This window comes from Dasypus novemcinctus, chromosome 2 (assembly GCF_030445035.2).
Source record: "Dasypus novemcinctus isolate mDasNov1 chromosome 2, mDasNov1.1.hap2, whole genome shotgun sequence".
Lineage (NCBI taxonomy): Eukaryota > Metazoa > Chordata > Mammalia > Cingulata > Dasypodidae > Dasypus > Dasypus novemcinctus.
The window spans coordinates 141858842-141880723 of NC_080674.1; the positions used below are offsets into that span (position 1 = coordinate 141858842).

The 21882-nt window shown below is 42.6% G+C and overlaps 1 protein-coding gene and 1 pseudogene across 2 annotated transcripts; both read right to left on the bottom strand.

The window, feature by feature from the left end:
* Window positions 1–882: 882 nt before the first annotated feature.
* Window positions 883–12186, bottom strand: CDKN2AIPNL (CDKN2A interacting protein N-terminal like). 2 transcript variants are annotated; one of them, XM_004475903.2, is made up of 3 exons: window positions 11885–12186; window positions 10174–10273; window positions 883–5234 (listed from the first exon to the last, which is right to left on the bottom strand). In XM_004475903.2, exons 1-3 carry the CDS (start codon window positions 12121–12123, stop codon window positions 5223–5225), a joined length of 351 nt encoding a protein of 116 aa, XP_004475960.1. In that variant the 5' UTR covers window positions 12124–12186; the 3' UTR covers window positions 883–5222. The 2 variants fall into 2 exon arrangements, with proteins under 2 accessions (XP_004475960.1, XP_058134899.1); XM_058278916.2 differs by lacking the exon at window positions 883–5234 and adding an exon at window positions 9298–9474 and having other exon boundaries at window positions 11885–12183.
* Window positions 12187–18231: 6045 nt separating this feature from the next.
* Window positions 18232–18331, bottom strand: LOC111759824 (U6 spliceosomal RNA; annotated as a pseudogene).
* Window positions 18332–21882: the final 3551 nt, after the last annotated feature.

The window sequence follows — 21882 nt, forward strand, 5'->3', positions numbered from 1 at the left end:
GTGGAAGGAGGCATGACTCATAGTCTCACCACCTGGGAAGTTGGGAACAGCTGGTTTAAGGGGATGTGGGGAATATAGGTCAAAGCCCAACTGTCCCTAGCCAGTTGGGGCTCACAATTCACACCCAGAGTGATAAAGCATCTAGTCAGTATACAGGAAAAATTCTAGGCCAAGCCTTTTCCTTGACCAGGCAGCAGAGGCAGGCCCTGCCTGTTCTACCGGTAGTGAAGACCATGCCTGTGATGAAATGTATACTCACAGGCTGCACAAGCTCAGACCCCCAGACCTGGGCACTACTAGGATTCTAAGGCATGTAGTGTGGGAGAATGCTATGGCAGCCCTCTGGCCAGTGTTGGTGGCCTGGCAACCCCTCTTCACCACCCCAGAGGCTCAAGCTCCATTTCCTTCCACTCTCCAAAGTAGCCTGACATTTGATGGGGGCTGAGTTGTTATACGCCTGTTGCCATTTCTGAACGCACTTACTCTAACTAATGGGTGCCAAGTCTTGCGTTAGGCCTTGCTCCACAACTTAAACCTAAATGATGCACACTTTTGCAGCCTTGGGTATGGAACCTGGTCCCATTGGACAATGTATAAATCTTCATTAGTTGAGAAGTTTTCTTATCTTTCCAGATTGGCCTCAATAAGAAATTAGGGCTGGAATGAGGAAACAGTGAGAGCCTATTGTCAGATGTGGCTCAAGCAGTTGGGTGCCTGCTTACCACACGGGAGGTCCCGGGTTCGGTTCCAGTGCCTCCTAAAAAGACGAGCTGAGAGTGAACACAAACAATGAGGGGGGGAGGAATAGCAAAAACAAACAATGAGGGGGGAAGGAAAAATAAAATCTTTTTTTAAAAAAAGGAAATCCTAGCAGCATGGTAATTTTCGTTTGTTTTTTCATTATTTTTATTCATTTTTTAAAAAATATTACATTCAGAAAATATGAAGTCCCATTCAACCCCACCCCCGCCACAGCAGCACTCTCTCCCATCATCACGACACATCCATTGCATTTGGTAAGTACATCTCTGGGCATCGCTGCACCTCATGGTCAATGGTCCACATCATAGCCCACACTCTCCCACATTCCATCCAGTGGGCCCTGGGGGGATCTACAATATCCCGTAATTGTCCCTGAAGCACCACCCAGGACAACTCCAAGTCCCGAAAACACCTCCACATCTCATCTCTTCCTCCCATTCCCCGCACCCATCAGCCACCATGGCCACTTTTCCCACACCAATGTCACATTTTCTCTGTGGACATTGGATTGGTTGTGTCCATTGCACTTCTGTGTCAAGAGGGGGCTTAGATTCCACATGAATACTGGATGCAATCCTCCTCCTTTCAGTAGTAGGCACTCTAGGCTCCATGGTGTGGTGGTTGACATTCTTCAACTCCATGTTAGCTGAGCGGGGTAAGTCCAATAAATCAGAGTGTAGGAGTTGAAGTCTGTTGAGGTTCAGGGCGTGGCTATCATTGTCAGTCCAGAGACAGCATGGTAATTTGCTCCTGGCTTTCACAATAAAGCAAGAACTTTTGGCTAGTAGGCCCACATAGCTCCTGTTCACTGTAAACTAGGGAGGCCCAAAACCTGCCTCAGGACCTTAACAGCAACATTCTCCCAGGCAAATGAGTGAGAGGGCCATACTAATGAATATGTTGGCTCATTAGCCCACTTCTTGGCTGGGGCACCCAGGTCGTGTTCTAACAGGCACTTTTGTCTGACAGTCAAGAAAACGGCTTTGTCCCACACACCCAAGTCTAAATTTAATCTCAATTTCTATTTCAATTCCTTGATTTCCAAGGGAATCTGTGTTCAGAGGAAACTTAAGTTTTTGTGAGCAGGTAAGTCTTTTTGCTCCCACCTGCTTGTGATGAAAGGTAACATACCATTTGGGACATCTTCTAATTATTAGGTTAAAGTCATTAAAAGTGACTTCCACAATTAAATCTGGGCAGGGGGTGGGGGTAACCCCATCAATATAGTGTTTCAGTAGTTGGACGAAGGGCTAAATGGTTTATAGTGATAATGAAAAAGATTAACCTGGCTAATCTTACAAATAATTGTGGCCTGGAAGTTGGCCCTACATTGTGTGGGTATCTATTTGGCAAGGCTTCAGACCCACCTCCATCCCTGAATGGAACTCATACATAAGACTGTCTCTATTGCTAGCATTGGGAGAAAACCTAAACCAAAGCAAGAAAGGCAGGTGATAACTGCCACCACCTAGCCCCTAGGAGTCATTAGAAGGTGCAGAGTGAATTTGGGGGAAAAAGCAGAATCTCACCTCTCTTGCTTTTCCTTTAAAAAAATAGACTCCATGAGGGCAGAGATTTTGTTTCCTCCCATTTATTCACTGCTCTAATTCTCAATACCTAGAACAATACCTGACATATGTGTACTTAGTAATTGCTGGATAGAGCAGTTTCCATATAACGAAAATTAGTTTCCTAAAATCTAAGATTATCTTATTTCTGAGGATTTGTGTTGGCTTTTATTTCAACAGAACAGAAAGGTGTCCCTACTATCTAGTCAAGAATGAGAACCATGACTATGTCCTGGGGCACATGCAGAGCTTGATAAGCTCCTAAACATAAGGGCACCCAGCAGACACCCTTTACAGGTTTACAGGTGGGAAATACCAAGTTCTCTCAGGGTAATACAAATCTATTTCAGATGTCACAGTGTCTTTTCTACAGATCAGCAAAGCACCAGAGAAAAGGCAGTGATAACTAAGGTATTCTTCCTAAATAGGTGAGCCATAGGTCCAAATGGATCCTGGAAAGGTTCAAGGGAATCCAGATCCTTAATGGAGAAGATTAATCAGGTGGGCCACAGAACCTAAGGAGTGTTTCAAAACTAATTTTCTAGGTGTGGCTTGGATAATATGGAAAGCATCACTGTTGGGTAAGTGAGCCCCTAATCTGTACGGAATGTATGTGCTTCACTCAAGGTCTGAAACGTATGTCTTTAACAGAAAATATCCTTTCCTGGTCATTACTTCCAAAGATGATACCTCACCTAGATCTTCCTATGATCTCACTTGATCCTCACTCTGAGTCTTGGGCAGATTATATATATATGAAGATGTCAGAACTGTGTAGCTTTTAACTAGTGTGAGCTCCTGTTAGGTTAACAGTAGTCCCTTTTAGTCTACACCACCAGGCGTGCTGTGATGCAAAATTTAGATTTCTATGCCATTTTCTATTCTAGAAAAACAAAGATTTGAAATTCTAAAATAGTGATTAATTTTATAGGTGCAAAAGCCACAGAGGTGGTAATGGTAAAATGAGAAGAAAAGCAAAGGCAGCTTATGCTAAAGAAAGAGACAGTGATGAAAAACCCAGTGAAAAATGGAATCAGAAAATTTGATTAACTGGAGAAGTCTTCAAAAATAAACTGAAGGAGATGGAAGGGAAATCATTTCACAATTTCAACTTGCTTTATGCAATGGATGCATTCCTGAATATATTACTTTACATTTTGGAGCATTATATCTTCTAAAGAAAATACGAGAATCCATGATGAGAAACCTACAGAAAATGCATTTTAAAAGACAATCAAGATTATAAAATAATCACACTGATTATTTTCCACTTTATAACTTAAGCCTCATAAATTTGTAGATAATCAAAATGGAAAGGGGCTAGTTTACATTTGAGGAAAAGGATAGGCACTGTGCTCAGCCCTCTAACATTTACTCTTAATTAACCCTTGCCATGGTTCTGTGTGATACATCTTTCTGTCATCTCCATTTTTGAGGTGAGCTCAGGGAAAAGAAGTGGCTTGTCCGAGGTCAAAGATCAGAGATAGACTCCAAGTCTTTGACCGCTTTACTCCATCCACCCTGATGGTCATTAGTGAGATTGGAGGTAGAAGCTGTGCAGAGATATGGCCCATCCAAAGCATGCTGCCTGGCTGTAACCTCCAGCCATGGGCTTCTACCTCTAGATGCCATGCTCAAGGCTCTCCTCTGGCACTTGTGGCACAACAGCTTACCACACAGAGATGAATTACTTGTCCAGTTACCCATATTCATCAGTAGATTTAAAAACATAATGGCAGGGTCTATGTTTTATTTGACACTATCCCCAGTACCAAGCAAAGTACCTGGCACTGAATGAGTGAATCCTGCTGTGGTTGACTGTTACATTCTGTGAAGCTTCTCTTCCAGTATTTATGCCTGGAGCTATATACTTAATGGTGGGTATTAAATAAGAAAGGAACAGGGGAGGAGATGAAGAACAGATACACTGGAAGGGGGAAAATGAATACCATAATTTCAGAGCAAAGCAGGATTCCACAAAAGTATTTCCTGAGGGGCTATGCTCAAGGCAGTTCCTCAAGTCTAGAAGACCCAAGCGTCAAGCTCCCCCTAGGGAAAAAAAAAGAATGTAGGCTTTACTTAACAGCCTGGGATACCTTCTAGGGAATACATAAACCGTCCAGCTGTCTGGGCAAAGCTGTGGAACCTTGTGTCAATGAGTTTAAAAAATAAAGCCAGATGCTTTTTGGTAGGATGCCTCTTCCCATGAATTGGCAGGTACCTCAGAGACCCTCCAAAGCCTATGATTTGATTCCCAACATAAAAGAGATTTGGGGGCAGGGGAGAGATGGGGAGGTGGGAGGTTTATATATATGGCATAAATTTCAGGTAGAAATAAGAAAAAATAATTTTTTGTCTCACTGGAGGTAAAAATAAGACCAAATCATGGGGAGTGAATGTAGCTCAATGGTTGCTCACCTGTTTCCCATGTATGAGGTCCCAGGTTCAATCCCCAGTACCTCCTAAAAACAAACAAACAAAAAAAAAAACCTTACCAGATTACACTCAAGGGTACATTGTTGAAAACTCCAAATTGGTAAAATTCATATCCTCAAATTACATCACATTTTAAAAAATCATACATTATTCATAAAAGTTTGACATTTAAAAACTGCAAATAAAGAGGACTTTTACAATCTTGATAAACACATCTTAAAGTACGTGATTCACAAATACATGAATGTCCATGCATATTTTTACAGTGATAGCTACTAGAAGAATGAGAACTTTAAAAAAGCCAATCTTGACAGATTCTACTTCATTCCGACTGCCTCTCTTCCTTTGGGTGGGTAATACCAGGAGTCTTAAGAAGGACACTGGTCAGAGTCACATTCATCCCAGTCTCCTTTCTGAGCATGTAGCTGATGATGAAAACATGATAAATCTTCTGCTTTAGCTTTGATGCTGGGCAACAGAAGGAAAAAAGAAAAAAGGTTATACAACCATGTAGGCCAGTGAATCGAATTCACCTTCTTAAATTAGAATATTGTAGTGATGCAGTATTATATACTACCCAGATGGTAATTTCGAAATTAATATTTTACTACACACAGAAAATTCAGCAAAACATTGACCACACCATCCATTTAGAAGCCAGAATCTAATTTCTTGTCTTGTCACCTGTGATCTATAAATGTTCACAATTTAAAGTGATAACAAAAGTGGATGTGGCTCAAGCAGTTGGGAGCCCACCTACCACATGGGAGTTCCCAGGTTCAGTTCCTGATGCCTCCAAAAGAAGACAAGACAGCAAACTGAGACAATGGCTGGCACGGCGAGCTGACGCAATGAAGAGACACAATGAGACAAAACAAGCAGGGAGCAGAGGTGACTCAAGCAATTAGATGCCTCCCTTCCACATAGGAAGTCCCAGGTTTGGTTCCCAGTGCCTCCTAAAAAGGAGCACACAACACAACGAACAGACACAAAGAGCAGACAGCAAGCGTAAACAATAAGGGGTGGGGGGAAATAAATATTTTTTAAAAAAGATAAAGTGATAACAGAAATACTTAAAATACAACTTTTTCCCCAGCATGTTCTGCAATGAAGGGTTCTAAAAGCAGAATCACACAAACCCTTATTGTTCTAAATTAAAACTCAAATTCAGGTAGTAATTCACAACATTTCACATTGAGTCAGGATATTTAGGAGATGTGAAGGTTATATATTTCTGCGTTTCACACTATTAGAAACTGTAAAAGCATGTCTGCAAATAGTGGCAAGTTGAAACAGAGATATTCTTTTTGGTACTCTCTAGCACCTTAGGTAAATTTAAACTTAGCTTTATACAACTTTTAAGCAGGGCGTGAAGAAATCACTTTGGCTGACACCTTGTATTTGAATGGGTTTCCTTAACATTTAGCAGTGAGAGTGAATCAGTTGGAGAGTCTTTTTAGTAATCAGAGTTTTCAAGGTATGACCTATTTCCTAGCTAACCCAGTCACTCCAGTCTTTTTTTTTTTTTAAAGATTTATTTTTCTCCCCTTCCCCCCACCCAGCCCGGTTGTCTGTTCTCTGTGTCTATTTGCTGCGTCGTCGTCTTTGTCCACTTCTGTTGTTGTCAGCGGCACGGGAATCTGAGTCTCTTTTCGGAATCTGTGTCTCTTTTCTTGTTGCGTCATCTTGTGTCAGCTCTCCTTGTGTGCGGCACCATTCCTGGGCAGGCTGCACTTTCTTTTGCGCTGGGCGGCTCTCCTTATGGGGCACACTCCTTGCGCGTGGGGCTCCCCTACGCGGGGGACACCCCTGCGTGGCACAGCACTCCTTGCACGTATCAGTACTGTGCATGGGCCAGCTCCACACGGGTCAAGGAGGCCCAGGGTTTGAACCGCGGACCTCCCATGTGGTAGACGGATGCCCTAACCACTGGGCCAAGTCCACCGCCACTCCAGTCTTTTTAAGAGATGAAAAAGCAAACTAAAATCCTTAGCAAATGCAAAATATAAGAAGTCTTTCTTCTTTTTGGAGAATGCAATATCTCCCAAAGAAACCATCTTTAGTCCAAAGAGTAAAAGAATTCCCCTAAGCTATCTCTCAAATTGGTGATAGGATAGACCAAGACTATAGCAGCACAAACAGGTGCCACTGCATTTGGTCACTGTGAGTACAGATGACATCTTTTCCAAAAAGTGTTGGGATGATCCAGTCATCCTAGGTCTTGGCATTATCAAGTCCACCAAGCAGCAAGACTGACCTGTGGGGTTGGACTCAGCTTTCCTTTCTCTATTTCTAATAGATAAAGGGGGAAAGATCGCACCACTGAGCATTTATCCTGGGATTCAAGATCTCCAGTTTAATTAATCTGGCAGGCTGGTTTGGTTTGGTTTGGTTTTTTAAATACTAATACTTGGTACCGTGGAATCAGAACTCCTTCTGCCAAGAGGGGGGCTGCTCTATGACCTCAGAGCTTGCCAAAACTGCACATAATGCTCAAAAGAGAACCTCCAGAAAAGCAGGCAAACTTCTCTTTCACATTTCATATATAGTCACTTCACATAATGCCATTTTCCCTCTTAGGATAAAAATGTTCTCTGGAAAAATGGACCAAATAATTAGGTTGACAACTTCTTTCTGTGAGCCAGTAATGATAGCTTCTTATTCTTAGTCAATCACTACTCTTTCTCCTTGATGAAGACAATACCTTGGAAATATTATCTCCGACAATCATGGTAATAACACCCTTCCTGAGTCAGCTGCTGCTTTTTGTTAATTATCACTCAATGGATACACTGGCCAACCATAAAGGCTGCTAGTAGGTGCCTAGGAATGGCTGTTAGATAATTGAGGTTGTTTGCTGAATGCATTTGTCTGAATCCCCCACTTTCAAAAGAAAAGCCATACACTGCAACTGTTTCACAAATCCCACTCTCAGAATCCAATGCTCATTTCCTTTCTCAGAACAACAACAAAAAAACAGACCAGAGATGTACTTGCCTCAAAGCCGCAGAATGGCCATAAAGTATTTTTTTTAATCGTACTTTAAAGAGCTTATGTCTCTAAGTCACCTTCACTGTGGTTCTGAGATACCAACAATGCCAGGTGATTCATTTCTACTTGCTAGCTGGATTTAAAACTCATCTAAACTCTAACTTTAGAGCTAAGGATCAATTCTGGGCAAAAGAGCAACAGTCATTTTCAAGTGCATGGTTCAACAACATTTTTTTTTTGTCTCTGGGCTGGCACTGTTGCCTAATATTTGTCAACCTCCTCCATTACATGCAAAACCCTCAGGCAAAGGGTTTTGCAAAGACCCCGGGTCTCAGTGGCCTTTTAGTGTCCTTCAATGGAGAGGGGACATTTTTCACACAAGTCTTTCATGGCAGACAGATCAGATGACCGATTCTCAAGATGGTCTTATCTAGAAAAATCTTGACAATTGCACCCTCTAAGTAGCTCATTTTGCAGGCTCAGCTGAATTTCATTTTCAGTACCATCACAGTCTAAAATAAACCTGGGTACTAAGAAAACATAAGTTTTACTTAAAGGAAGTTGAAGGGCACATAATCCAAAGATGCTGTGGAATTATGGTCTCCCTGAAGGCTTCCTCCAGTCAGCAAGGTGCTAACAGTTGGTATGAAGACAACGCTGGTGGTTCAGGGTTAGGATCAGGCCTGAGAACTCTTCTCTGAAGGCTCACATTCTTCAGTGTCCAGAAGGAACATCCTAGGGCAGGGGCCCCGTTTTTCAGATTCTAGACCCCTTTTCAATGTTTAATCGTTTAGACACACCTTTTCCCCAAAAACACACACACAGACATTTCTTCACATTGATCTAAAGATGTTTGGGATATGCATATCAATTACAAAACTTCCCAGAGTCTGTAGCTAAAATGTCATGAAACATTCTGGTCTCTAAAATCCCCAGCATGACTGGAAGGAGTACAGTTACCTTACAAAACACATACAAGACAAAGAAGTGTAACGGGGAACTGACGTGAGAAAATCAAATCTGAGAGAGGACAGAACACCTCTTAGGGAAAAAAACAAGGAAAGAGTCTGCCACAAGCAGTGAGGAAGTGAAGGTTCACCCCATTCCTTGCTGCCCCACAGGGTCAGGCAGGCAGCAGCTATCAGCCCTTCCCAGCTGGACCCCAGGAACTTCACTATTCTGAGTCATCCAAGGAGGGCTGCTAAGGGATGTTTTCAAGTTTTACATGAGGGGATCTACACCACCACCAACTCCCAAATCACATAGCTCCCTGCCTAAAAATAGTGGCTCCCTGCTAATAGCTGATTTTAAAAACAAAACAGCCTCTTGGACACCAACCTGAAGCCCATGATTTCAGGTTCAGATTAAAAACGAAAAGAATAATTTTTTAAGGAAACCATCAAGTAGAGTACACTGTTCAGGGCTGGAATAATATCTGGGCAACTGTGGATCTGATTAAATCCTTGATACCTACAAAAACAGGGACATTCACTCTGGGCCCTGCCGTTCAAATCAAGAGACTACTGAGATGAGCACATGGGTTTACCTATGTATCTTAGGACAGGACTAAAAAGAGCCTTAAGCCTTTTACTCTATTGCTTTTGGTCATTTGAGTAAACATTTTGAGTACCTTTTCTTGGGTAGGCCTGTACTTAACTTTTGGCATTACAAGGACCAAAACTTTAGGCAACATTTCTTCCCTCATGAAGGTCATAATCTGGAGACAGAAGAGATACAAAAACAACAATAGTTCTAAAAGATGCCTGGGTAAAGTGCTAAAAGAACTTTGGGAGGTAAGGGAGCAATTAACCCTGCTGCCTAAGAAAGTGCAGCAAATTAGAAAAAGCAAGTCTAGGGTGTGATTCCAGAAAGCAGCTGGGATGTACAGCCCCATGCTCAGAGGTTCTTTCTGCCACACATTCTGTAGACTCATCACCAGGGTCCAGACCAAAGGCTCTAGGTAGCAGCTCTCGGTGTAAAAAGCCGACATTCCCAGGCAATAAGGAATAGCTCTGGTGCCTGGACATTACTCCCACCACATTCCCATCAGCAAGTAGGAGTGGCCAAACAACTCTGGTGTAGCCCATATCAATTGGGATAAGGATGAGTCACTGATACCAACAAGCCTTTTCAAGAAAAGGGAAACTTCAGCACTCTGGCAAACATTACTTAAAAATCAAACCAAAAGCTCAAAACTGAAGACGTCAAGGTTATATGCTACTTACCAAACAGTGCATAACTAACACACCTTGTTACCTAGTTAAGAAAAGATTTATACTAATTACAAGGGGGGGGGGGAAATGGCACTCTTAGCTAATAAACAAAAGCATTCAAACTACAGTATTTATATTATCATAAAGGTAGGCACCATTAACTTTATACTATTTCATCAAATGCACTTGGAAATCCTATTTACCTTTTTCATTAATTCACTTCTGGTAGTAAACTGTGGCAGGTCTTCCACTTCAATCCCATCAGCCATTTCCATCACTTTGTCCAGAAGCTCTTTGTTGTAACTGTACAATAAAAAGTCAGGTAAAAGCCTTAGAAGAAATCCTTGTCACCGTGGCTTAATAAGAAATTGCAGGGAAGCAGCTGTGGGCCAATCAGCTGGGCTCCCGTCTACCCTATGGGAGGACCTGGGTTCGTGTCCCACGGCCTCCTAGTGAAGGCAAGCTGGCCCAGGCACCACAGAGAGGTGACGGCCCAGGCACCAAGGAGAGCTGACGCAGCAAGATGACGCAACAAAAGGAGACAAGCAGACACAGAGAATAGAGAAAAAAAAAAAAAAACAAGCCATGGGGGCGGGGAATAAATAAATAAATCTTTTAAAAAATAAAATAAGATAAAATAAGAAACTGCAGGTTTGGCACTGATTTGATACTACTGGGGAAACCTATTACATGTTCATCAGCAGTCAGGAAACAATTTTTTTTCTGTTTGTGGATACAGAAGTAGGCTTCAGGAAAGCCAACAGAGCATATATTTTGAGATTTACAAAAAGAGCCCCATACGTCTGACAAAACATATTCCCAGATACAGTATGAGGGCCAAAACACAAATATGATTTTTTTTTAAATGGAATGTTGATCTAATGAAAAATGACATTATTTGCTCATTTGCCCAATTCTCTGACATTTGCTTAACCTTGGATCCTGTTATCGAGGATTTCCCTGGGGCACCTGGAAGGCAGAGAGAAGGGATGGTGCATCTGCCACTGCTTCCTCAAATTCTGTTCTAAAGATCCCCAATATCTGAAAGCAAAACCAAGTGGTTTAGGTCTAGGGGGCTATGTGACCAGAGTCAGGAGCCCATAACAAGAACCAGGAGCCATCTTACTAACCTAACACAATTTCAGGATGCTCTAAAATAAAAGGGTGTGAGGTGCCTCCAGATTTGTCACTTCCTTCATGCTGGAGTAGAAGGGGTGCCTTATCAGGCACTTGCCCTCTTAGTGCAGTATCCAGAATGCAGTGGGCTTTGGGACCTCGACAAAAAAAAGCAAGTTATTTTTCTCAGAGGGAGGGCAAGCAGGCAAGATTGGCTCCTGCTCAGGGCCTAGCAGGCTGAGGATTAAAGAGAGAAAGCCAAGGTACACAGATTACTTCCTGCCAAAGTAGTAAAAATCTACCCATCCTGCCAGAAACTGTCAGGTCCTAGGTATATCATTTCACCTCCCTCAGTTTCTACACCTGTAAAATGGGGGCCTCAGTTTCTGTCTCTGAAGGGCTGTCATGTGGATGAAAGTAGCTGCCGGACTTAAAATTCACTCTGCAAAGATAATGTTTTGAGCTAATAATAATAGTAATGAAAAATAACAATGAGAGCTTTAGCACTTAGTTCTTGCTTAGACGACAGCCTTCTATGTACTAAGTGCTTTTCACCCTTCAGTATCGTAGTCATCACAACATCCATTTTCAAAATGAGTAAGGTGAGGCTCGGATAAATTAAGTATCTTTCCAAGGGGCTGTCAGGCTGAGAATCAGCCTCAGGCCCAGCCAACGCGGTTGGAAGATGGGGGCGGATACTGGCCGGGGCAGACGTTCAGAGCACGGGTGAGTCCTTGGACGAGGACTGCGGATCGGAGGGGAGGGGACCCGGTCAGCCGTCCCGGCAGGGGTCCGCACCTGCAGCCCAGGAAAAGGTGGTTGGCCCAGACCATGGAGAGGGATAGCAGCTGGTCCAGGCGTCCGCCGCCGTCGGGCGGGTCGCGGTAGTCGGGCAGGTGGCGCAGGATGAACTCCATTCGGGCCTTCCATTGCTTCTCGCTCTCTGAGTAGGAACGGAACTGTTCCGTGAAATCGGTCGCCTGCCGCACCCCCAGAACCAGCTCCTCCACCGCGGCGGCCGCCTCTCCACCCACCATGATGCATGCAACAGGCACGCTCCGGATCCGCCCGCCGCCTTCCCGACGCGCACCGCGCCACCGCCAGTTAGAGGGGCCCCCGGCATGCGCGACTGCTCCGGGAGACTGCCTAGAGCGCCCTCGCGGGGCGCGGCTGCCTGCGGGAGCTCGAAGGGCCGCGTCTGGACTCCCAGACCTCCGTAGCCCGAGGCTCCTGGCGTCTGTCTATCCAGGAGAGCTTCATGGCCGACCTGTGGGAAACTGAGGTCCTCAGCCACAGAGTGGGGACGCAACCCTTCCAATCAAGCAGCCTATACCGGCAGGAGCTACTCTGTGTCCTTCAGGCCCAGTGGGTTCCTCGGGCATCATCTCGTCCCGGGCAACATTAGGGGTCCCCAGTGTATATGGGTGCCCTCGGTTCTGGGGACTTAGGCATGTGGCTAGCGGGGGGCTGTCTCGATAGATTTCCACAGGTCTCGACGCCCCACCCAAGTTGAGGCCGGGTCTTTCTTGAGTGCGTCATTCATTCATCCATCCAGCCCATAAATAACTACCCGGCACTTTGCTAGGTGCTGGATATGCAATGAGAGTAAACTCAGAGCACTGCTCTAATGAAATTTTCAGTTTAGTGTGGGAGGCAGACTTTAGGGAAATAATTGTTCTAGTAAATGGAAAATTTCAACTGTAACAAGTATTAGCAAAGAGAGGCCCAGAATGCTGAACATGAATAAACAAAGGTCCTGAACTAAACTTGGGGTCAGGGAAGCTTTCCACAAGGAAGTGATGGAGAGCTGACATGTAAGCAGAACTTACCAAGTAAAGGGGAGCAGCCCATGGCAAGAGGAAGCCTATAAGACAGCTGCAAGAGCTGCATGGACGGAAGCTAGAGAGGCATGGAGAGTGGAGGAAATGAGGCTGCAGAGCTCAGCACAGCCAGCTGATCATGGTAGGAATTGTGGTCTAGATCCAAAGAGGAATGAGGAACCACTGAGATTTTAACCAGAGCAATGAAGTCTTTTGTTTCCAGTGGACTTGAACAGGTGGGCTTGAGGGTGTTTGTTTAGCTGGCCTGAATCTGCTGTGTATTCTAGTGTCAATTAGCCCACCCCCTGAGAGACAGAAGGGCTTCCTTACAACTTGTGAGTTCCCCATTGCCGGAAGCATTTAAGTATAGTAACTGGGATATTGCTTGACTTGCTACCAACTCTGAGAGATTTTATGTACCTAATAGACTTACTTATGGTTTCTCCCCAGTGAAATGTGGGGTTGGGTACAGAGGTGGACCTAGAATCTAGGATTCCAGTGTGGGTTCATATTGTGAGTAGGGCCCAGGGGAGGACCTGGCTATGTGCCGTCTGCTGCTTCTGTAGCTTCTGTTGGAGTGTTTAGGGCCCCCAGCAGGCAGAATCTGGATACAGGTTAGAAATGCCAGGCATACTGTGGAGTAGACTGCCTGAAAAGCCAATCCAGGCTCAGTGACATCCCACCATGGTTAAAAATGCAGACACACACTCTTCACACCAGGCAACCAGAGACTGTGTAGCAGGATCTCCAAAACTAAGGACAGACCCAGCTTTTCCACAGTAGTCAGGAATAGGTGTCCAAAGCTGGAGTTCCCAAAATTGAGCACAAATCACCCCCTCCTGAGGGGTTTGTTAAAAGAGCAGACTCCTGGGTCCCCAACACTGGATGCTCAAAGTCGAAGATCTGATTCCACCAGCAACTGATCAAACGAAAATGCTTGTAATAGCCAAAGGAATGCTGATGCAAAATACCAGAAATCTGTTTTCTTTTATAAAGGGTATTTATTTGTGGTAGAAGCTTACAGTTACCAGGCCATAAAGCATAAGTTACTTCCCTCACCAAAGTCTTTCACCAATTGTTGGAGCAAGATGACTGCCAACATCTGCCAGGGTTTAGGCTTCCTGGGTTCCTTTCTTTCTAGGGCTTGCTTCTCTTTCCTCACAACCAAGCTTCTCAGTGTATTTACTTCCCAGAGCTGCAGCTCAAGACTCCAGCACCAAAAACTCCAACATCAAAACTCCAACTCTGTCCTTTGCCAGGTCTTTTATCTGTGAGTCCCCACCCACCAAGGGGTGGGACTCAATACTCTAGTGATATGGCCCAATCAAAGCCCTAATCATAATTTCACACCCAGGTACAGACCAGTTTACAAACATAACCCAATATCTATTTTTGGAATTCAAGAACCATCTCAAACTGCTACAACAGTCAACTTTGTTGAGGGTTATTTGAGCCAAATTCTTGGTCACCTGATTGCATGGTATAGTGGTTGGCCCAGAAATAGGAATCCAGGCTCTGTGAATAGCAGCTACAGCTAACTCTACCTCTAATGTATGAAAAGCTCAGGGGTCATCCTACTACTGCTTTTGTGTGTGTGTGCGCACTCTGAAATCATTTTATTTCAATGACTGGAAATTGTTTTCAGATGCTGATAAATTACTAGCCCACAAAATGATCATCTAGTGGACAATTAGCAAAATTATGTTCTTTCTTATCCTTCCACCAATAAGATAGTCATTTAATTTTGTATTTAAAAGATATAAAGATATTTGTGGCAGACCTGTGAATTGGCTACCTAAAGCCATTCCCAATCATTTGTTTTGTTTTGTTTTTTATTCTAGGATGTGTTTAATTTCTCTCGCATTCTGTGTTTTCAGTGTTGCCTTTTTTTCTTGAATTTATAAAAAATTTTAATTTTTTTAAAGATACCTAGATCACACAAAATGCAACTGCTTTATTTACCACATCTTTGACCAAGATGAGGTATATGCATATATGTATAGACATACATATTCAGACATGCATTCAGATTATAAGAACCCCAAAGTACACAAATATTCTTTTTTTATAATGTGAAATTATGTTAAAAATATACTTGCCACATTTGGAGTAGTTTAAAACTTTAATTAGTATTAACACTTTCAGGGTCCTCCAGCAAATCCAGTTACTATCCTGTTTATTGTTCCTAAATTTTTGTTTCCATGGTTCAGATTTTCTTAGAATGAAGCACTAATATAGACAAAGATTAGTTTCTCCTACTTCATATTTTCTTAACATTTTTATTGAGATATAACTCACATATCATAAAATTCACCCATTAAAGTATACAATTCAATGGTTTTAATTTATTCACAGAATTGTGAAACCATCACCACAAATTAAGTTTAGAACACATTCACATTCCCCAAATAAACCACATACCCATTAGCGTTCACTACCCACTCCCGCTTTTCTCCAACCCCGGGCAACCACTAACTTATTTTTGCTATATATATGGATTTCCTATCTGGATATTTCATATAAATGGAATCATAATATGTGACCTTTTGTGTTTGGCTTCTTTCACTTAGCATGATGTTGTCAAGGTTCATCCATGTAGCATGAATCGGTACTTCATTTTTTTTAAGGCTGGGTAATCTTCCATTGTATAGCTATATCACATTTCATTTCTTCATTAACTAGTTGATGGACATTGGGGTTATTTACACTTTCAGGCTATTATGAATAATGATGCTATGAACATTCATGAACAAGTTTTTATTTGGACATGTGTTTTCAATCTCTTTGATATATACCTCAGAGTGAAATTGCTGGGTCATATAGTATCGCAATGTTAAACCTTTTGAGGAACTGCCACACTGTTTTCTGAAGTGCCTGTACCATTTTACATTCCCACCAGCAGTGTATGAGGTTTCCAATTCCTCCACATCCTTCTCAACCCTTGTTATTGTCTCTCTTTTTTAAAGTCATCTTAGTAGGTGAGAAATAGTATCTCATTATGGGTTTATTGTCTTATTTTGTTGCACTTCCCCAATGACTAACAATGTTGAGCATTTCTTTGAAGAAATGTCTTTTTATTGTTGTGTTATAAGAGTTCCATATATATTCTGGATACCTGGCTCTTATCAGGTACATGATTCACAAATATTTTCTCCCATTCTTTGGGTTGTGTTTTTTCACTTTATTCATAGTGTCCTTTGGAGCATAAAAACTTTAATTTTCATGAAACCCAATTTATCTATTTTTTCCTTTGGTTGTGTTTACTTTTTGTGTCATATTTAAGAAATTATTGCTGAATCCCAGGTCATGAAGATTTATATCTATAATTTTTTTCTAAGAATTTTATAGTTTTAACTCTTGCATTTAGGTCTTTTATCTCTTTCTGACTTAATTTTTGCATATTGTGTGAGGTAGGAGTCTAATTTCATTCTTTTGCATGCATATTCAGTTGTCCCAGCACCATTTCTTGAAAAGACCGTTATTTCCCAATTGGATTGTCTTGGCATCCTTTGTCAAAATTCAGCTGAGGGGAAGCAGTCATGGCTCAACTGATAGAGTGTCCACCTACCATATGGAGGGTCCAGGGTTCGGTACCCAGGTTCTCTGACCCATGTGGAGCTGGCCATGCGCAGTGCTGCCGCATGCAAGGAGTGCCGTGCCACACAGGGGTGCCCCCGCATAGGGGTGCCCCATGTGCAAGGTGTGCACCCCACATGAAAAAAGTGCAGCCTACCCAGGAGTGGCACCGCACACAAGGAGAGCTGATGTAGCAAGATGATGCAACAAAAATGAGGCATGGTTTCCCAGTGCTGCCTGATAATGCAAGCAGATGCAGAAGAACACACAGCAAATGGACACAGAGAGCAGACAATGGGGGGGGGGGCAGAGAAATAAATCTTTAAAAAAAAATTCAACTGAGGAAAGTGGATGTGGCTTGAGCAGCTGGGCGCCTGCCTCCCACATAGGCAGTCCTGGGTTCGTTTCACAGGGCCTCTTGAAAAAACAACAGCAAACAACAAGCAAAACAAATGATAAAACCAATTCAAGTGAGCCAATGTGGCTCAGTGGTTGAATGCCAGCTTCCCACATACAAGGTCCCAATTTCAATTCCTGGCCCCTGATGCCTCAAAAAAAAACAAAACAAAAAATCAGTTGACTGTTATGCCTCTAATCTCTCCCCATTCTCTGCAGGGTGGCCAATCTAAAAGACTGATATGTACCTTTGCATTTTTTTTTCCTTGCACAACCATATATACACACACATACTTATGTAACATTTCAAATAAATTAGTAGTCCTTAAAAAAAATCAACTGACCATAATGTATGGATTTTTTCCTGCACTCTCAATTCTATTCCATTGACTAGTATTCTTATGCCAGTACTTCACTGTCTTGCTTGCTATAACTTTGTGGTAAGTTTTGAAATTGGGAAATATGAGTTCTGTAACTTTGTTTTTCTTTTTCAAGATTGTTTTGGCTATTCTGGATCCTTTGAATTTCCATATAAAATTTATGATCAACTTGTCAATTTCTACCAAAAAAAAAAAAGTCAATGGTATTTCATAGCAATTGTGCTGAGTCTGTAGATCAATTTGGGGAATATTGCCATCTCAAAAGCATTAGGTCTCCTGAGCTATGAGCATGTTATGTCTTTCCATTCATTTAAATCTTCTTTAATTTCTTTCAACAATGGTTTATTGTTTTCTATACACAAGTCTTGCTCTTCCTTGGCTAACATTATTCCTAAGTATTTTATCCTTTTAGTGGTATTGTAAATGGAATTGTTTTCTTAATTTCATTTCCAGATTGTTCATAGCAAGTGTTTAGAAATAAAATAGATTTTTGTATGTTGATCTTGAATCCTCCAACCTTGGTGAACTCTTATATTAGTTTTAATAGTTTTTCTGTGTGTATGTATTCCTCAGCGTTTTTAATATACAAGATTATGTCATCTTTGAATAGACATAGTTTTTCTTCTTACTTTTTAATCTGTATGCCTTTTATTCCTTTTTCTTACCTAATTGCCCTGGCTAGAACCTCCATTACAATACTGACTAGAAGTGGCAAGAGCAGACATCCTTGTCTTGTTTCTGATCTTAGAGGGAAAGCATTCAGTTTTTCATAATTAAGTAGATCGTATTGGTGGACTTTTCATTGATGCCTTTTTTCAGATAGAGGAAGTTACCATCTATTCCTAGTTTGGTGAGGGTTTTTATGATGAAAGGATTTTCTCAAATGGGTTTTCTGCATCTGTTGAGATTATCATGTGGGTTTTGTCCTTTATTCTATTAAAAAATATATAACAAAAATAAAAATAGATAAATAAATAATATAGAACACCTTACAAATTTATGTCATCCTTGCTAATCCATGCTAATATTCTGTGTTGTTTCAATTTTTGTATATGTGCTACCGAAGCAAGCATATATGTATCCTTGGCACAGTACTCATGAGAAATGGACAGAATGCAAGTATGTTTATTCTCCATTTAAGGTGGGGAAATGACCCATAGTAATGAAATGACTGGACCAAGGGCACACTATCAAGACCATAATTGCTTTCCAAGTGTAAGTGCCATGAACTTCTTTGGATATAGTTGCTCCTAACCAAGGCTGTATGTTTGTGGAAGAAAGGTCCAGCAGGACTTTGTAAGTTTTGAGAAAGCTGGAAGGACTATCCTTTGCAAAGTACAGTTTTGGAGCTGAGACGATTTGTTTTTCTTTCTAAACCCTGTCCTGAATAGCTCCCTACACCTCCCTGTGGTGAAATTGTTCTCCCCTTTAATTAATCCCTCTGCTCTTATCCTTCTAGCCCTTCATCCTGTTACTAGTGGAGATGAAAAGGAACAAGAGATTTTGAAATGACTGCTGGATAACACAGTACATAAGCAATTAGAGAGTTTAAATATAGTTGATTGGATTAGTTGTTTGGATTTCCCTTCTTTAAAGTGCTGACTAACATTTGCATTTCTAGCCCATGCCACTTCTATTAACTATAGACATATGTAACTATCTATTCAACACCTCCATTTAGATGTCTATTAGGCATCAAAATTAACTTGTCCACAACTGAGCTCCTGATTGTCATTTCCCAAGTACAGGCCCCACCCCCCACCCCCACCCTACCCCCCGCAGTCTCCCTTCTAACTAATGTAACTCTGTGCTTCCTGTTACTCAGGCCCAAAACCTTAGTTTCCTCCCTCTCCTTCTCACACCCGATGGAAGTAAGACCTATCAGTTGCATTTCACAAACATGTCCAGGATCTAACCATCTTTGCTATCCTGTTCCAAACTACCATCCTCTCCCCTGGATTATTCCATTCACTCTTTACTGCTTTCCCTTTTTCCACCCTTGACCCTATTCAGTGTATTCTCAACAAGGTAGACAGAGTGATCCTGTTAAAAGTGTCAGATCATATCACAACCTCTAAAATCTTCCCATTTCATTCAGAGTAAAAGCCAAAGCAGTCAAAGTTGCTCACAGGACCTTACACAATCTGGTACCCCTACCCCAGACCTCAACTACTCCTCTCTCCCATACCCTCTGCCCCAGTTACTCTGCCTCCTTGTTCTTCCTTAAATTTATCTCTCACACTAGGCCTTTGCACAGGGTGTTCTCTGCCTGAATGTTCTTTCTGATATAAATACATGACCTACTCCCACACCCTTTCAGCTCTTTGTTCAAATATCACCTTCTCAGTGAGATTTTCCCTGACCAGTCCAGCATTCCCTATCCTTCTTCCTTGCCCTATTTGTCTCTATATCTTTTTTTTTAAGATTTATTTTATTTATTTCTCCTTACTCCCCTTGTTGTTTGCACTTGCTGTGTCTGTTTATCTTCCTTGTTTCTTTTTCAGAAGACACCAGCAGCAGAACCCGGGATCTCTGATGCGGGAGGGAGGTACCCAATCACTTGAGCCACCTCCGCTCCCTGCTTTGTTGTGTCTTTCATTGTCTTTCCTCCCCACGTCTCTTGTGTCATCTTGTTGCGTCAGCTCTCTGCACCTGCTGCTCATGTCGGCTCACCGTCTTCTTTAGGAGGTACCAGGAACCTCTACTCCCAGTTTTTGTTGCGTCTGTCATTATGTTCCCTCTTCTTGTATCTCTTGTTGCGTCAGCTTGCCACGACTGCTCATCATGCCAGCTTGCTGTATTCTTTAGGAGGCACCGGGATCCAAACCAGCAACCTCCCACGTGGTAGGTGGGAGCCCAGTCACCTGAGCCACTTCTGCTTCCCTCTCCGTATCTTTTTTTTTCTTTTTATTTATTTTTTAATGTTACATTAAAAAAATATGAGGTCCCCATATATCCCCCACCCCCCTCACCCCACTCTGCCCATAACAACAACTTCCTCCATCATCATGAGACATTCACTACATTTGGTGAATACATCTCTGAGCACCCCTGCACCTCATGGTCAATGGTACACATCATAGCCCACACTCTCCCACAGTCCACCCACTGGGTCATGGGAGGACCTACAATGTCTGGTAACTGTCCTGCAGCACCACCCAGGACAACTCCAATCCCCGAAAATACCCCCACATCACATCTCTTCCTCCCACTCCCTACCCCCAGCAGCCTCTATGGCCACTTTCTCCACACCAATGCCACATTTTCTTTGATTACAAATCACACTAGTTCATGAATAGAATATCAGTAAGTCCACTTTAATCCATATGCTTTTCCTCCATCCTGTGGACCTTGGAAAGGTTGTGTCCACTCCACATCTATATCAAGAGGGGGCTTATATTCCACATCGATGCTGGATGCAATTCTCCTGCTTTCAGGTATAGGCACTCTTGGCTGCCTGGTGTGGTGGTTGACCTTCTTCACCTCCATGTTAGCTGAGTGGGGTAAGTCCAATAAACAAGAGTGTAGGAGCTGCAAGTCTGTTGAGGCCCAGAGCCTGTCTATCACATGGTCAGTCCAGAGATTCAGGTCCCCTGGGTATACATTGAACCCCAGCACCAAACTACAGTTCTGGTAAAAGTAACAGGAGAGGCATGTGGACAAAGATCACTTCTGAGTCCAGCTCCATCACATAGAAACACAAACTCCAACATAGGGCCAACTGACATGGCACTGAACTCCATCTGCCATGACCATAGAAACTGTGGGTCTCTGCAGCCCTCAGAAGAACCAAAACCTGGGGTTGCATCTACTTTTATCTGTCTTTGGGACTCTGCTCAAGTGTGCATAAGGGCAACCCCTCTGATAACCTCCCGGCTCTTTTTGGAGACTCATAGCCATATAAACTCATTTGTCCTTTCCATTTCCCCCTTTTATTCAGGTCAAAAAGCATTTTTAACTCCTGGTATTATATGTAGACTGAGATAGTCTGCTGGTCTGAGTTGATCCTTTTATTCAAGGTCATTTTCTAGTTACATCATCAGCTGGTACTTGGTAGTAATCTCTCGGCACCAGGAAGGTTGATCCCCAGGAGTCATGTCCCATGCTGGGGGGAAGGCAACACATTTACATGCTGAGTTTGGCTTCGAGACTGGTCACATTTGAGTAACACGGAGGCTTTCAGGAGGTAACTCTTAGGCACCCTGCAGCTCTAGGCCTTGTTCCTATTTCAGGTGCACAGGCTTACAAGCATAGTCATTAGTATCAAGGGCTCATTGTTGGACCTTCCTTCTTTTTTGGTCTTTGCCGTTGCACTTGGGGGATTGTTGCTGTTCCTTTAGGGACTGTGATAGAACTCCCCTGGCTAGGAACTCAGCACTCCCTCAGCTGTTGTTTTTAATTGTAACCACTATGAAAATATCCAAACATTTTTATGTCCCCTGGATATGTGCCCTGGAGAACTCCCTGCCAACCATGTGTCCCCTGTCAATAACATCCCATACCAGTATTCCTCCCCTGCCATTGTTGAACCTCTCTGTGATCCAAAACTTCTTGAAAAATGAAGCCCAATATATTGCCAGGTTCCATTAATAGTAAAATGGAATATAGTGATGAGTTTAAAGGT